The sequence below is a fragment of the Mus musculus genome, chromosome 10 (assembly GCF_000001635.26).
Source record: "Mus musculus strain C57BL/6J chromosome 10, GRCm38.p6 C57BL/6J".
Classification (NCBI taxonomy): Eukaryota; Metazoa; Chordata; class Mammalia; order Rodentia; family Muridae; genus Mus; species Mus musculus.
In genome coordinates, this window is record NC_000076.6 from 108192685 (window position 1) to 108211226 (window position 18542).

The 18542-nt window shown below is 38.8% G+C and overlaps 1 protein-coding gene across 5 annotated transcripts in view; it reads left to right on the forward strand.

The window, feature by feature from the left end:
• Positions 1–18542, forward strand: part of Ppp1r12a (protein phosphatase 1, regulatory subunit 12A) — a 117894-nt gene that overhangs the window by 30593 nt on the left and 68759 nt on the right. For all 5 annotated transcript variants that reach the window (XM_006513327.4, XM_006513329.4, NM_027892.3 and 2 more), the window contains exon 2: positions 6149–6279. In XM_006513327.4, the coding sequence (XP_006513390.1) occupies positions 6149–6279 (131 nt within the window). The remainder of the gene's footprint in view (positions 1–6148; positions 6280–18542) is intronic.

An 18542-nucleotide genomic window follows, 5' to 3' on the forward strand; every position in this document is an offset into this window, starting at 1 on the left:
TGTTTCTTACCTTGTATGGCTCAATAACTGACCAAATTTAGTAAAATATTTTAAGTCTGCAAGTCATGTGTCTCTTAATGTGCTGCATGTGTTAGCTCTTGGTTCTTCTAGCAACAATATTTTTATGAGAATGCCTTGGCAGTTTCTTATGTGTAGTTTTTAAATGCTCAGGGCAACACTTTGAACAATTTACACCCTGAATTTGAAATGCAGATATAATACAAGTTTGTGATAATGCTTTTAGCATTACTTCATGTTAAAACATTTTAACTTATGAATAGAATAAAAGGATAAACAGATTTTTAGCCTTAATTACTTTATATATTTATGCTGCTATTTTTTATATTGTATTGAGTTAAACATACACATGTTTTAAAATGTCAGAGCTTCATTTATTGTAGAATAGATATTTCCTGTGTGGTAGTGTTTTTTTTAAGTAGCCTTCATTAAATGGAGAAACTTTGAAAATAAATCTTTTTCACCAAAAAAAAAATTTATAAAAAAGTGTTAACTGTACCTTTGCGGTATCTGCCTCAGATAATTGTTACATACAAGGATGTTACCCAGTTAGTTTTACTTTAAACTCAGCTGTATGGTCTCTCCTGTAGGAAAATGAGATTCTGTCCCAAATGGCTTCTCTAATTGTAGAGAAGTTTATTGAGACATTTAGATTTTAGTTCAGGTTAATTTTAGTGTGTGATAGGTGTTCATTTACAAGTTCTTTATGTTTATTTTTAAAATATTTTGCTTTACTAACTGAATAAAACATGACAGATGTCTTTATTATAAGTTGAATATGCTGATTGTAGTTTAGTCTCTCCTCTGCTTATGGTTTTTTGATTACTTTTTTCTTCAATTATTTCAAGTTCCATTATTTTAATTGTTTGTTCATTTATTTTAATTAAGACTAAATCATTTGTTTTATTATTTTAAATTTTAAATTATTCCATTATTTTAAAGAATTACCTCAGTTTAGGTAATTTCCTATCTGTTATTTTTAGCTCATTTTTATTGCCAAACCTAAAAGTTTGCAAGCTAGATAGGTGTCCAGATATCTGAGCTCATATACTCAGAATTAATCATATTCCCCTTCAATCTGCACCGTGAAACTCTAATTTTCATCCCCATGAGTGGCTTTTCTTGCCCTGTAGTCTTGTCATTAACCTTTATAGTTTTTGTTTAGTTTAGTTTAGTTTTGTTTAGTTTTTTATTCAGGGTTTCAACATAAGCCTTTAATTCCAGCATTTAAGGTATGTGGGCCCCTGAGTTTAGTCAGGCCTGCTTGGTCCACATAGGAAGTTTCAGACCTACCAGGCTACAAAGTGAGACCTGCTTCCTTTTTCTTTTGTCTTTTTTAAAGTAAATTAAATTTTCTTAATTTAGTTGCACCCTTGTTATTTGCTGCTGCTGTCTAGAATGAAATGAATGAAAGCATGAAGAGAGGTAGAGATAGAGAGAGCCTCTCGTCTTTATGCTGTTCCTGGTGATCATCTGAGATGCTGATGGGATTGTGTGTGACATGCCTGCTTTAAAGCTCTGTATTTTCCTTGTGCTTCTCGGCACTGTTAAATTGAGCCATTGTCACTGAAGGAGTATAGTGTATCCTTTTATAAAGAGCTATTTCTTATTTGATTGATTTATTTGTAAAACCATAATTGTGTTTGTATTATAAACATTTGTTAAGTGGATTCATATTTGGTATTGGTGATAATCAGAATGGAAATTAACAAAGTTTGAAAAAGTGAAGATTTTTTAGGAATTTGAATATTATGTTAGAATATCTCCAGTAAGTCAACATGGGTCATTAGTTCTTTTCAAATAGCATTCTGTAAAGTACTTCCTAGCATGATAAAGTTTTCTATCACTTCTTTATTTTAATAGCTGTGTCCTATATTTTACATAGCTGTGGCCCTCAAATTTATAATTTTGCTACCTTTAACCAGTGCCCATAAAACAAAACAAAAACCTCTACAAGTTTAAATTAATAATAACTGCTACAAAATATTTATGGTCTCTTGTGTTCAGAATATATTCTGAAGTATTATATATAAAACAGAGAAGGGAGTCGTGGATATATATGAATTTTAACATGATTGGGAACTTTAGTGCTATGTAAATGTCAGCCTCATCCTTTGACTTGAAGTATTAAGATACAGTGCCCATATGACTGTGGACGATGGCTGTAGGTGTGTGTTGAAGTCAGAGGTTGAGGTCTGGTGCCGTCTGTCTGTCTTCTCTGTTGCTCCTTCCTTAAGACAAGATCTCGGTGAGCTGCCCATTGTTCTCAGTCCCCGGATCTTCCTGCCTCCACTTGCTGGCTAGTGTGGTCCAGGTGCATACCTGTGTGCTGGCTTCTCACAGGAGTAAGGACGCAAGCTCAGGCTCACATGCTGGTGCAGCCGGGCAGCCCTTCACCAGCTGAGCCACGTCCCCTGGAATAAATGGCGTTGAGTAAAATGGTAGGGCAGGAATTTGCTACTTTTAAATGGAGACCAGAAAAGGTCCTATTAAAAAGCAGACATTTGGGCTGGTGAGATGGCTCAGTGGGTAAGAGCACCCGACTGCTCTTCCAAAGGTCAGGAGTTCAAATCCCAGCAACCACATGGTGGCTCACAACCATCCGTAACGAGATCTGACTCCCTCTTCTGGAGTGTCTGAGGACAGCTACAGTGTACTTGCATATAATAAATAAATAAATCTTAAAAAAAAAAAAAAAAAAAGCAGACATTTGCTGGTACTTGGAGCTCAGTGCCTAACCCTAACCCTAGCATGTGTGAGGCTTGTAGTCGATTCCCATCCCCCACTAGAAAATCCTTGAAACTGATTTGTTGTCATTGCTTAGGCGCTGGAGAGATTGTTGAACAGTTAGGGATGCCTGCTGCTCTCACATGGAACTAGAGTTTTCCATCACCCTTATTAGGCAGCTCTCGACAGCTTATAACCCCAGCTCCGGGGCATCTGATGCTGTTTTCTGGCCTCTGCAGGTATATACACAGAGAGTCATACAGATACACACATGTATGAATGCATGCATGCACGCGTAATTACTTAATCAAAAATGGACATTTAAGGAAAGACTCACTTTTGAAGTGCCACATATTTGTGAAGTTCTCCCATATAGGACTAGCTCATTATATCTAATTATCAGTCATCCCTAAACTGGTTGCAAACTTGGACTTAGTATGTTAGTTACAGAGACTCATTCATGGTTCTCGAGTATCAACTTGGATTGATGAACTAAAAAGTTCTCCACATTTCTGCTAAGTGCATCATATCTAACTGATCTGTCATTTTGCATCATATCTAACTGATCTGTCATTTTACATAAGTAGCAAAACAAAATGACACTTAACTTAGTGGTTGTGATATAGGAGCGCCGTTACAGTTACAGCCTATTAGAGGTGGTGCGTACCCAAGCCAGGAGCCTAGGAATATGTAATGTTGTGTAATGGTGCTCTCCACTGTCTGCATCAGCAGATAACATCTCAAGAGATAAAATGTTAGATACCAGCATTAGGGACACTGAAACCCCATGATTCTGCTCAAAACGCAGTGGGAAAAATATTCATGGTGAAATATAGGATATATATGCTTTCGTTGGTCATTTTGAGCACAAGGCAACTATGAAATTATGTTGATGTCAGCAATAATAAAGTTTACTTACAAACAGCTTAGAAAAGAAGCACTTTGTGTTTTATTGGTTTCAGATCTATTTTTTTTTTCTTTTCCCATTTCAGTCATTCTGCTGTTCTATTTTCATTCCCAGAAAATTGTTTCTTTTCCTAAGTATGAGCAGACACTGGTGAAGAACTGGCTAGAATCTCCCTTTGTAGCACTGGTTGGCTTTATTCGTGATCCTCTTATCGTTCTGTTCTCCAGTGTCAAGACTATAAGTACAGGTCATCTCACGCTGCTAACTTGTACAAGTGCCTGCCTCTATGTATATGTGTGTGCCGTGTGTGGACCTGGTGCCTTCAGAGGCTGCAAGAGAGCTTTGGATTCCCTGGAACTGGAGTTTCAGATGATTGTGAGCCTCAATATGTGGGTACTGAAAACTGAACCTGGCTTCTCAGTGAGAACAGCAGGAACACTCTCAACCTCGGAGCCCTCTCCAGCCTCTCAGACTTCCTTCCTTACGCTTAAGACATTTTGAAGAGTCAGTGAGATTGTACTAATATTTGCAGACTCATATATTAGAAATGAGGATTTAAAGTGTCAAACAAAACTATAATAGTTGTGTCCATTCTTCCGTTGAGGGACATCTATCTGGGTTGTTTCCAGTTTCTGGCTATTATGGATAAAGCTGCTATGAACATAGTTGAGCAATTGCCTTTGTAGGATGGTAGAGCATCTTTTGGGTATATGCCCAGGAGTGGTATAGCTGGGTCTTCAGGTAGAGCTATTGTCAATTTTCTGAGAAACTACCAAATTGATTTCCAAAGTGGATGTGCAAGTTTGCACTCCCACCATCTTAGTTGCTTCTTGGCCTTTAGAGATTCCTCTGCTGAGACTTCTCTGTCTCGCTCTGTATGCCATGTCTTAATTGGATTGTCTAACTTATTGAGTTATAGTTGTAGTTTAGATAGATAGATAGATATCTCCAAAATATATCAGATGTAGGGTTGGTGAGGAGTTTTTCCCAATGTGTAGGCTGTTATTTTGTCCTGTTGCCAGTGTCCTTGCCTTACAGAAGCTTTTCAGTTTCATGAGGTCCCATTTATTAATCTTAGTGCTCAAGCTATTCTGTTCAGAAAGTTGTCTCCTGTACCAGTGAGTTTAAGTTTATTCCCCATTTTTCTATCCTATTGGATTAATGCCTGAAGTGACCACTGTCTATGGCAAGGCAAGACTCCCAGTGGAAGGATGGGGACAGCAACCCACCCACAAAACCTTTGTCCCAGGATGTGCCCTTCCTGCAAGATGTACAGAACAGGGATGGAACAGAGGTGGAGGGAATGGCCAGCCAATGACTGGCCCAGGTTAGGACCCATTCCATGGGCAAGAACCAATCCCTGACGCTATTGATGGTACTCCATTATCCTTGTAGGCTGGAGCCTAGGGTGTGCCTGGGTGGAGTGGTACTTGGATGTCTAATTGATATTAATTGGTATTCATGAAGTGAAAGACTAATTATGTTAATTTTCAAAAAAGTGGATTGCTAGAAATCAAATTCACCATATACTCATTCCAGCTCATCATTTTGGTAAAGTAATTAATACTCATTGGAAAAGTAGCGAGTTATCATTGGTATAAATGCTTCTCCTCCAGATACCTGTCCTGTCTGGAAAAGGACTTTAATCTGTACTTCTTATTTTATTCCATAGAATATTAGATAAACATGTATTCAGGAGTTGAGATTCTATATAATTTACATTTTTTACTGCCTTATCAAGGACAGTTATTATTAAGAGCAGCTTCAAAAATATACCGTGAGTCCTTACTGGTCAGTGCGATGCCTGTTACTAGAGGTAACTTGTATTCACCACTGCCTTGGCTGGTGCCTATGGTACACATGTTTTTATCACTATCACTTTTGCATTTCCAAATGTACTTGTCAATAAAGTACAAGGAAGAGTAATATATTGATACTATTTTGAAGATATTTTTGTTAATTTCCTAAAAGGATCTTGGATCCCTAACCCCCTTCCCTAATTTTCTAATAGACCACTTTTTGGAAATCACTGCTATAGTAATGATATTAATATAACTGCTTAGTTATATTATGTTGGTTGTTAAGTATATTTGCCTTTTTGTTGTTGTTGAGCCAGATCTTGAATTCACTGTGTAGACGAGGCTGGCCTCAACCTTGTTGGTACCCACTTACCTTTATCTTCCCAATGCTAGGTCAACAGGCGTGTGCCAGCGTGCATGGCTTGGTGGTGGTGTTCTGTTCCATTGTAGTGAATTATAGTAGTTTTTCTGGTTGGGTTCACATAAAGATTAGTCACCTGCAGTACTACTACATGTATTGAAGGAGGGACTCTTAAAATACAGTATCATTGTCTTGTTTGATGGCTGCACAATCATGATTGCTACAGATTAATTTATATAGAATATATTTAAAGATACATAAACAAGAATTTTATTCTATTGATGACAATCAAATTATTCAAATTTTTTCTAGTCATGCTTTCTAATTTCTTTTCAGGCTTGCATTGATGACAATGTTGATATGGTGAAGTTTCTGGTAGAAAATGGAGCAAATATCAATCAACCTGACAATGAAGGCTGGATACCACTCCATGCAGCTGCTTCCTGTGGATATCTCGATATTGCAGAGTAAGCCAGTTCTGTGTTTCAGTTTTACGCTAATATTAAAAATAGATTCTATAAAACTCCTGTTTAATGGCCAGGCAATGGTGGCACAAGCACTCAGGAGGCAGAGGCAGATGAATCTCTGAGTTCTGGTCTACAGAGGGAGTTCCAGAACAGCCAAGACTACACAGAGAAACACTGTCACAAAACAAAACCCAATCCTTGTTAATGATTAATCATATTACCTTAATTCTTGAAAATTCTTCCCAGAAAAGCAAACAAGTAATTCTTACACAGATACTGAATTGCTCACTGCTGTGGCCTTTTGAATTTTCTGTTAAAATCAGTAATGTATACATTCTCCATATTTTCTTTTGAGATGGCTATAGTCTTGTTGAACTATGCAGGATTAGTATTTAACAGTCTTGTGCACACCTATATAATCATGAAATATCAGAGGAAAGAAATAGTTCTTAACTGAGTTGTGTTGCTCTAGGGACTATAGAGAGAGTTATACATAATTCTCCAATTGGTTTTCTTAAGAGCATTTTCTGGAAGTATATATTAGAGAATATTTATTGAGAATGACTGTATTCCCAACTGCCTTTTATGTATGAGTACTTTGTTCAAACATTTAATGGGGGAATGTAGACACATTGAATGTATTTTCATTAAATTAGTTTTTATTACTATGTATGTTATTGTATAATCTATTTCTTATATCAGAGATTATCAAATACTAGTTAGGATAACATAAGCACAATAAAATGAACACGAATTGTGATAGTAGAACATTTTATAATATGCTTTCATAAAAGTTACATGACAAAGTAAGAAAGGAAAAGACCAGTTACTGTGTACACCGTGCTTGACAGCAGCTTTGAAACTACAGAACAGGAAGCTTCAGTTAAGGCTCAGCAGTTAAATGGCTGGAGAGATGGCCCAGTGGTTAAGAGCACTGACCGAAGGTCCTGAGTTCAAATCCCAGCAACCACATGATGACTCACAACCGTCCGTAATGAGATCTGATGCCCTCTTCTGGGGTGACTGAAGACAGCTACAGTGTACTTACATATAATAAATAAATCTTTAAAAAAGAAAAAAGAGGGGGCTATTGTAAATAACTTTTAGTAAACCTTCATTGTGTTATCTCCCTATACTTTCCGTTTTCTCCATGGGTATGATACAGTGTAATAGCTAGGCCTAGAAGATCTATATGACTTCAACTTTCTGCTGTGTTTGCCACTAACTGCTCTGCATCTATTAGAGGCTTCAGTTTATGTTTTAATCTATAAACTGAGGAAGCCGGGGGCGGTGTGTGCATGTGTGTGTATGTATGTGGAGGACAGAGAACAACTTGTGGGGTTTATCAGATGCTTTCCACCATGGTTTTGAGGCATCTCACTAGTCTGGAAGTTGGTGAGTAGAGGACATGGTTGGCCACAGAGTGATGAGGATGACCCAGCTCTATATCCCCAGTGCTCTGTATCCCCAGTGCTCCATATCCCCAGTGCTCTATATCCCCAGTGCTCTATATCCCCAGTGCTCTGTATCCCCAGTGCTCTGTATCCCCAGTGCTCCATATCCCCAGTGCTCTATATCCCCAGTGCTCTGTATCCCCAGTGCTCCATATCCCCAGTGCTCCATATCCCCAGTGCTCTATATCCCCAGTGCTCTGTATCCCCAGTGCTCTATATCCCCAGTGCTCTATATCCCCAGTGCTCTGTATCCCCAGTGCTCTATATCCCCAGTGCTCTATATCCCCAGTGCTCTGTATCCCCAGTGCTCTATATCCCCAGTGCTCTGTATCCCCAGTGCTCTATATCCCCAGTGCTCCGTATCCCCAGTGCTCCGTATCCCCAGTGCTCTATATCCCCAGTGCTCTATATCCCCAGTGCTCTATATCCCCAGTGCTCTGTATCCCCAGTGCTCTATATCCCCAGTGCTCTGTATCCCCAGTGCTCTATATCCCCAGTGCTCTATATCCCCGAACTTGCCTTTTTAAACTTGAGTTTTGGGATCAGAATTATGAGTCAGCCACTACATTGAACTATCTCCTCAGTACCACCTGATGAGAAGTTGTCTGCTATTGCAAATACTGGCTATCCAAAATTACAAATTACGTCCTTACTTTTTTTGTGCTTAGACATCTACTAAGTACCTCTGCTACTTAGATCAGTTCATAGAAAAATTCAATAACTTTTGTTTGTTTGTTTGTTTGTTTTGAGACGGGTTTCTCTATGGTAACAATGCTCTGGCTGTCCTGGACTCGCTTTTATAGACCAGGCTGGCCTTGAACTCATGGAGGTCTACCTGCCTCTGCTTCCTAAGTGCTGGGATTAAAGGCATGCGCCACCATGCCTGGCATGCTAACTGTTACTTTTTCTTCAAAAATAATGTAAAAGTTAGGTACTTAGGCTTTGAGTCAGCTAATATGGATTACAAGTGCTTCCTCGCCAATTCCTGCGAGTTGTGATTTGGGCAGGCTCAGTCTTCTAGTTTCAGTTTTCTCTTCTCTAAGATGGGATAATAGGACTGTTGTGAGGCTTAACTAGGGTGACCTGGTACACACAGTACAGTATGGCACATAAGAAATACTGGTACACACAGTACAGTATGGCACATAAGAAATACTGGTACACACAGTACAGTATGGCACATAAGAAATACTGGTACACACAGTACAGTATGGCACATAAGAAATCCGTGGCGTGTATTATCTTTTGATAGTTATCTTTTTGTTTCCTCTGGTAAAATGAAACTCAACCTCTTTCTTCAAATGCTAATGCTTGTACTTTTTAAAATACAGCTTTTGAGACTGAAAAAGCAATAACAGTTCTATATAATTTCCTTGCATAGATTTGATTGAGTCATAAACCTGCTGAGTCATTTGGTATGTTTTTAGTTACATGTAAAAGATTACCATAGTTCCAGAATTATGACTTATGCAGCCACATCTTAAGAGCTTAATTTAAAAAGGGTTAAGAATAAAAATTACCTTCTTCATATTTTACAGAAGTCACTTCTTTATGGCTAAAAAAGAATCCATTGTATATATTAATTACATTCTTTGTCTATTCCTCTGTTGATTGACACCTAGGTGGAGTCCATAACTTGGACTATTTAAATTGGCTATTGTAAACAGTACTACAATAAACATCTATGTGCCAGTATCATATTGGTACATTGGTGTATTAGTTAGGGTTCTGTTGTTGTCATAAAACACTAACTTGACGAAAAGCAAGGACTTTTTCAGCTTACAAGTCTTAGGTCACACTTCATCATTGAGGAAACTAAAGGCAGGAACCTGGAGATAGGAACTAAAACAGGGGCAGTGGAGGAGTACTGCTCACTCTTAGCTTGTGCAGTCTGCTTTCCTATACAACCCAGGACCACCTGCCTGGGGTGGTGCTACCCACAATAGGCTGCGCCCTCCCCATCATCCGCTAATTAAGAAAATGCTGCACTGGGATGCCTTCAGGCAGGCCAGTCTAATGAAAGCATTTTCTCAATTGAAGTTTCCTCTTTCTAGATGCCCTGACTTGTGTCAAGTTAATATAAAAACCAGCCAACGCAGGTGACTTGTAGTTTTTGGTATAGCAGGGGTATGTGCTAGATCCATACCCCTATGGATATGAGAGCTTAGTGGCTATGCTAGTTTACATTCTGAACAGCAGCATATCAGGGTTCTCTTTTGTCACATCCTCACCGTGATTTGCTGTTACTGTTTTCTTAATGACTGCCATCATCACTGGGATGAGATAGACTCTCACTGTGATTGTGATTGGCATTTCTCTGATGGCTAGTGAAAATAACATTTTCAATGTTTCCTGGCCATTTATACTTCATCTTCTGGGAACTGTCTTCTGTTTTCACTAACCCATGTACTGATTGTTTGATTTCTTGTATAGTTCTTTTTTTAATCCTTGTGGCCTAGATACTAATTATGTCAAAAATGAAAGCTAACAACTTTTTTCTCCTGTTACATAGGCTGTCGCTTGATGATTTCCTTTGCTAAACACAAGCTTTTGTAGTTTAATGGAATTCCATTTGTCAGTTGTTGGTATTATTTTATGAGAGATTGGGGTCCTGTTCAGGAAATCTGAGCCTATTCCCATTTGTTAAGTGTTTTCTCTTTTACTTAGGCAGATCTTTGATCTGCGCCCATTTGGTCTTTACACAGGGTGAGAAATAGGGACCCAGTTTCATTCTGTTATATGGGTGGCTGTACAATTTCACCATGGCCACTGTTTGTTGAAGAGGTTGTTTTCAATGTTTATGTTTTGGAGTATTTTTCAAAATCGGGTGGTTACATTTGGCTTGACTCCTCTGTTCTACTGACCTCTGTGTCTGTTTTGTGCTGGTGTACTCTGTAATATAATTGCAGTAGGGTATGCTAATACATTACTCCAGCATTTTGTTTTTGCTCAGCATTGCTTTGACGAGCAAGCATTTTGTGCTTCTATATGTATATTAAGGGTATTATTATTATAATTATAAAGAATAACCCTGGAATTTTGATGAGTTGTGTATAATCTATAGGTTGTTTTGGTAGTGTGTCCTTTTCTATAATAATACACTTGTCTTAGGGATTCTATGGCTGCAACAAAACACCATGACCAAAAAGCAAGCTGTGGAGGAAAGGGTTTACTCAACTTCCATATTGCTGTTCACCACCAAAGGGAGTCAGGGCAGGCAGGAAGTCAAGCAGGGTAGAAACCTGTAGGTAGGCACTGGTACAGATGCCATGAACAGATGTTGTTTACTGGCTTGCTCAGCCTGATTTCTTACAGAACCTAGGACCATCAGCCCAAGGATAGCACTACCCACAATAGATGGGTCTCCCTTCATCAGTCACTAATTGAGAAAAGGCCTTATGCCTGGATCTTAGGGAGGCATTTTCTCAATTGAAGCTTCCTCCTTTCAGGTAACTCTAGTTTGTGTCAAGTTAACCTAAGGCTAGGCAGCATGACATGTTTCTAGTTTATGAGCATGGCAGATCTCTCCATCTTCTGATGTCTGTCTGTTTTCTTCCTGACTGTTTTACAATTTCTATTGTAGTATCCTTTCACTGCCTTCGGTAGGTTTGGTGTATTGTAGTTAGAGTTTGTCTGACTGTTTTACAGTTGCTGTTGTGGAATCCTCTCACTGCCTTCAGTGGGTCTAGTATATTACAGTTAGAGTTTTTGTTTGTTTGTTTGCTTGGGGTTATTTTTGGAGGCAGTTATGAAGAAGTATTTTTGCTTTCTTAAATATTTGCTATTGAAGTATAGTAATGTTGTTGGTCTTTTATGTTGATTTTTATATTTTGCTATCTTGCTGATAGTTTTTATCGAATCTAAGAGCCTTCTGGTGGAGTATTGGGTATCTCTTTAATTTTAGAACTGTGTCATCTTGATGTTTTCTACTTAGGCCTCATTTATTTCCTCTCTGTGGCTACTGTGCTCCCATATTGATTTTTTATTGGAATATTTTCTTTACTTACATTTCAAATGTTATCCCCTTTCCCAGTTCCCCTCTCTCCTGGAAATATGCTATCACATCCTCCCTACCCCTGCTTCTATGAGGGTGTTCCTGCACCCACCCACTCCTACCTCCCCACCCTCAATTCCCCTACACTGGGGCATCAAGCCTTCATAGGACCAAGGACCTCTCCTCCAATTGATGCATGACAAGGTCATTCTCTGCTACATATGCAGCTGGAGCCATGGGTACTCCTTTGTTGATGGCTTAGTCCCTGGGAGCTCTGGGGAGTCTGGTTGGTTGATATTGCTGTTCTTCCTGTAGGGCTGCAAACCCCTCCAACTCCTTCAGTCCTTTTTCTAACTCCTTTATTGGGGACCCAATAGAGTGCTGGTGCTCAGTCCAATATTTGGCTGCAAATATCCACCTCTGTATATGTAAGGCTCTGGCAGGACCTCTCAGGAGACAGCCATATCAGGATCCTTTCAGCCTGCACTTCTTGGCATCCAAAATAGTGTCTGGGTTTGGTAACTGAATATGGGTGAATCCCCAGGTGGGACAGTCTCTGGGTAACCTTTCCTTCAGTCTCTGCTCAACACTTGATCTCCATATTTGTTCCTGTGAGTATTTTGTTCTTCTAAGAAGGACCGAGTCACCCACACTTTGGTCTTCCTTCTTCTTGAGCTTCATGTGGTCTGTGAATTGTATCCTGGTTATTTGGAGCTTTTGAGCTAATATCCACTTATCAGTGAGTGTATATCATGAATGTTCTTTTGGGATTGGGTTACCTCACTCAGGATTACATTATCTAGTTTTATCCATTTACCTACGAATTTCATGAATTCATCTTTTTTAATAGCTGAGTAGTACTCCATCGTGTAAATGTACCACAGTTTCTGTATCCATTCCTCTGTTGAAGGACAGCATTTTAACAAATAGTGCCGGTTCAACTGGTGGTCAGCATATAGAAAAATGCAAATCGACCCATTCCTATCTCCTTGTACAAAGCCCAAGTCCAAGTGGATCAAGGACTTCCACATAAAACCAGATACACTGAAACTTATAGAGGAAAAAGTGGGGAAGAGCCTCGAACACATGGGCACAGGGGGAAATTCCTGAACAGAATGCCAATGGCTTATGCTCTAAGATCAAGAAACGACAAATGGGACCTCATAATTTTGCAAAGGATATTGTCAAGAGGACAAAAGGACAACCAACAGATTGGCAAAAGATCTTTACCATTCCTACATCTGACACCTCTGTCCGATATATACTGGATATTAGAAGTTAGACTCCAGAGAACCAAATAACCCTTTTTTAAAAATGGGGTACAGAGTTAAGCAAAGAAGGCGCACGCCTTTAATCCCAGCACTCGGGAGGCAGAGGCGGGCAGATTTCTGAGTTCGAGGCTAGCCTGGTCTACAGAGTGAGTTTCAGGACAGCCAGGGCTATACAGAGAAACCTTGTCTAGAAAATAAATTAATTAATTAACTAATTAATTAATTTAAAAAAAGAATTCTCAACTGAGGCATATCGAATGGACTAGAAGCACCTAAAGAAATGTTCAACATCTTTAGTCATCAGGGAAATGCAAATCAAAACAACCCTGAGATTCCACCTCACACACAGAATGGCTAAAACCAAGAACTCAGGTGACAACAGATGCTGGCAAGGATGTGGAGAAAGAGGAACACTCCTCCATTGCTGGTGGGGTTACAAGCTGGTACAGCCACTCTGGAAAATCAGTTTGGCAGTTTCTCAGTTAATTGGACACATTACTACCTGAGGACCCAGCTGTACCACTCCTGGGCATATACCCAGAAGATGCTCCAACTTGTAATAAGGACACATGCTCCACTATGTTCATAGCAGCCTTATTTATAATTGTCAGGAGCTGAAAAGAACCTATATTGATTTTTTTTTTTAAACATAATGAGTGGTCCCCTGAGAACCCTTCAGCAAGGACTAAGTGTTTTTCAAGTTAAGCAACTTTTGAAGCTCATACATTTGAACATATTTGATGTGCTGATGGCAGCCTCTTGTCAGTTGCCCTTAATTGGTTAGCAAATTATACCACAATTCTTGAAGAAGCCCTGTTCTTTTGTAATGTGTTCTGAGAGTATACATTACTACTGGATTGGTAGTTTCTCAGTTCATAATCAGTAGAGGTGTTAATCTTTAGCCCTTTCTTCATTGCCAGGCATTATGGGATCAAAATAACACATCATTCCTAATGAACTTTGTCATGTATTACACATACATTAGACCGAGTGTCCACCACTGGTAACAGTGTTTCTTTTGGGTATTGTCTTTCTGTCTTTATGGTATTCTAATTGTGAATTCATTGAATGGCTTTTTGTTCTGTTTTTGAGATAAATTTTATTGTATCACCTAGGCTGGCTTAGTACTTGCTACATAGCCTGGCTGGCCCCAAAGTCTCCACCCTCAGCCTGTGTGTGTTCTTGCACCTTTTCCAGCTGAAGCACTCCTTTGCTCGTGGAGGTACTGTCAAGTAGATAGGGCCGTTTGGTTCTTTGTTTAAGTTTACTTTTACATTATTTTTCGTTGTAATTTTATTATTTAGATAAAGTACCGAGTTCTAATATCAATGAGTGTCCTACCACATAATTTCCTCCTATACACTATGGATATCCATTTATAAATTTTTTTCTTGATATCCTCTTATATCAGTGAAAATAAGTAATCCTCCCTTTATGCATAAGTGACAGAATGTCACAAATTCTCCTCCACTCTCTACTTTAAAAAGTGACAATTAAAAGTTGTAGAAGTTGCTCATATTTAGATATAGAGTAGATTAGATGCTTGTTCTGTTGGTGTATATGGCCATATATGTCGCAGTTGTATCTGTCCCACTTAACTAGCCGGTGAACATCGTTTAGTTAGATAATTTTACCCTTAGCCTTGACACTTGCCTTCTTTTAATTCGTGAGAATATAGGGATTTCTGTGGTTATTTAAAAATACTTTGTGATTTAATGTTTTAGTTGTCTAGTTTTATTACTATATTCCTTTTTAAAGCTTCCAGTGTAAATGCTTAAGAAATGCTTTTATCTTGAGTAGCACTAAGTTTCTAGTATGAACAGTTTACCCTGTATTATGGAAGAAGCTCCTTTCTCACTTGATCACTAAGGGCTTGGCTATGACTTTTAGAGATTTGTGGTGGTTCAGTTATGGCTTGGTTCTTTAGGACTTTAGAACTTTTATCCATAACATCTACGAAAATCTTAAAGATTTTTGTAGCTTCACCACCAAAGTATGTCCACTGTCTAACTACTTTTACCTCCTCCTGTTTCTCTAGTCCGGAGCACTGTTGCTGTCTCCTGGGTAGTACAGTTCCTGCCAAGCTGTCATCTTTCTCTCGTGTTTTGCTCAGTGTAGCAGGCAGGATTCTACACAATAGCTCTAGCTGGGGAACATTACTTATTCACTTCACACCCCGCTCACTACGCCCCTCCTGCAATCCCTCTCCCCTTTTCCTCAAAGCAGGTGAGGCCCCTGCTGTCCCCCTCCTGATCCTGGCACTTCAAATCTCTGGGAGGCTAGGTGCTTCCTCCCCACTGAGGCCAGACAAGGCAGCCCAGCTAGAAGAACATAGTCCACATTTAGGAAACAGCTTTTGGGATAGCCCCTGCACCAGTTGTTTGGGACCCACATGAAGACCAAGCTGCACATCAGCTACATGTATGCAGGGAATACCACAGTCTTATTCAGAGCCTCTAGTGCATTCGTTCTGTGTTCAGTCGGGGTAGAAAGATAAGTGACCTATAAGAGTATCTGTCTGCCATTCATCACTCATAACTTTCTGGCTCCATCTTTGACCCCTTCTCTAGGCAATTTTGTATCTATTATGGTCTCCTTGTTGAGCCTTTAGACCAGGTAGGTATCGTCCTTTTTTGGTCTGCTTATTTCTTCTGTCTAAAAAATAATGCTATATTTAAACTTTTTAGTTTTAGTTTTAAAAATTATGCAATATATTTTAATCATGCTTTTCTCCCCTTACTCCTAGGACCTTCCCGGCTTCCTACTCAAACAACTGCATAATTTCATCCTTATGTTCTCTCTCTTTCTCAGAAAACACAAAAATTCACACAAAAGCAAAAATAAATAAGCAAAACACTAATAAATGCTAAAGGGAAAAAAGTCAATAAAAATGACATTAAAGTTTTTGTATATCATCCAACTACCTCAGGGCATGAGAGACATTCAAATCCTACACAGATTTAATCTAGATGGAGTCATAGCCCTGAGGGGAAGTGAACATGGGGTCCCACCCCTAACCAAGAAGCCATGCAGTTGATTCCAGCTGGCAAAGGGGAAAATCAGTTTTCTCCCATAAACTGTCACTTGTATATCAACCACACTCCAGGGCAAACCCCATGCTCAGGTGGATTGCCAACTTATCAAAAGTTAGTTCTATATTCTTAGCCAGTTAAAGCCTGTTTGTATTATGTAATTTAGTTGGGACAGTCCCAGATAGGTGAAACATGCATGAAATGGGATGATGCTACAGTAACTAAGTCGAATACTTGGGAAAGACCCAAAGGCAAGTCCTACTGCAGCTCACGCAGGTGTTGGTGAAACAACTAGGAGATGTGAATTGAACAAAGACAAAACTGGATTATGTGTAGTGATGGCTTTGCTTGGTAATTTGAAATATCTGCTTTGAATGCATAGCTAAAGCATTACAGGTGTGGGGTTTTGAGGTTTTTTTGTGGGGGTTGTTTGTTTTGGTTTTGGTTTTTGTTATTGTTGTTTTGTTTTGTTTTAAGAAAAGCACCATACTAGAAACATGCAAAGAAAAGGTTTGATCTTCACTACAAGATGAGTAAATTTTTATAAATTATCTATTTGGTGTGGAAGGACATGAGGTTTTATAAATGTATTGTATCTTATGGTCCACTGTCGGTTGGGGGAGATTACCATGTAAATGCTGGTCTTGATTGTATTGATATAAGGGCTGGTAGATGTTTGGACTTATGCTTTCTTAAAGACACTAGATTATGGAAAGTATCAGGTACAGCATGCAGAGATTTCTATGCTGTATGAATTTGTCCTTCAGTAGGGTACGTATTTAGTCCAATTTGTTAGGGATACTGTCTTTGACAGACTAGGGAGGAGGAACAATTAACTAGGGCAGGCCAGTGAGATTGGAAGTGATAAGAATGACTCACTGCCCCCCCCCCCCATAGGAAAGTAGAAAGGAAACTCAGAGGTGGTTGTCATGGTGATAATAATGGCCGACATTTGCCCAGTGTTCACTGTGTGTCGGCCGTTTCTCTATTTTCAACGCTTTAACATAATTTCTGTTGGCTTTATCATCACATGAAAATTCATTTTCACTATCCTATAGTTGCCTCATTCACAGTCCCAAATCCCTGAAATTCCAAGGAAAATAAAATTCACAACTTTGGTATAGACCTTGGATATAATAAAACATGGCCACAAATGGTGCAGCCTTTCCTCATCCCACATAACTGTACATTTGCTGTTTATAGAAATACTATTGAGTTTTAATAGAATGTTGCCCCAAGTTTGTGAATATGTAACTTAATCTATATTATTTTTTCTGAGCTATGAAATTTAGATTCTGATGAATAATAATATCCTTGTATTGATAAATTTTACTTAATAAGTAAGGAAAACGAGTCAGAAAGAAGTCACATGTAGGAAGTGACAGCTAGTGTTTTGAGTCAAGATAGTCTGGCTTTTCAAGTTTGCACTTAAAGCCAAAACAAGATTGTGCCTCCCTCTTGCGTTTATAATTGGGGGAATTAAGGTTAAGTTTATTTAGGTTTAGAAAGTTGATTTTGTTGATCTCCTTTGAGGTCCCAGTGAGAGGTACAGTAGCAGATAGAATAGAATTTTATAATATACATACTGGATTTCAAGTCTCATATGTCATCCTTGTAACTAACTCAGTGTATTCTTTGCTCATTGAAACAGTACATTTTAAATGTAGGCTTATTTTTATCTGAAAGGACTTTTCACTGTTGTCCTCTGTATGGAAGAGTGTTACAGCTTAGCTTGATCTTGTCCATTGGCTCACTTTAGCTCTGCTAGGATTCAGCATTGATGATATCTACAAAAGTCTTAGGATACAGAAGTTGGGATCACTATAGCTACCACTGAAACTAACCAGAGACTTTAATGTGTGTGTGTGTGTGTGTGTGTGTGTGTGTGTGTGTGTGTGTGTGTGTGTGTGTGAGAGAGAGAAAGAGAGAGAGAGAGAGAATATGAAACTAATGAATGTCAAACAGGTATTACAGTTGAGAGCCAAACTCAAATTCTGTAAAACATAAAGAGTAGCACTTTCCTCTGCCCGGCCAACTTTTAAATCATAATCAAAATTAATGCCACGAGACTCATTGTAAGTATTTATAGTTGTAAATGATAGTTCTAGCCTAGAATCCTATCTAGTTTTATCGAGCGTGCTGAATGCGAGCATATCTACCTCCTACCCTGGACTTTTCACTTAGCCTTGGGCCTACTGATTCTGGCAGCTATGGAACTTGACTTTCACTAGGTTCATTAGTTTCCTTCCAGCATGCTTGTGTGCTTTGACTGTTTGGTTTTGATGGGAATTTTTGTTTCATAAAGCTCACTCTTCAAACACTTCAGTTATACCACTTTATTTTTAGTCTTTATGTCCTTTGAGTGACTTCTAACACTCCAACAGAAGCATTTTTAACATAAGTATTCTTATTTGTTTGATTGAAATTTGCCTAGCAAGTTGATTTTCTTGCTATCTTGAAACAAAACACAGTTTCTCACTCTACCTTCGTATTTTCTGCTTTAGACTCATCT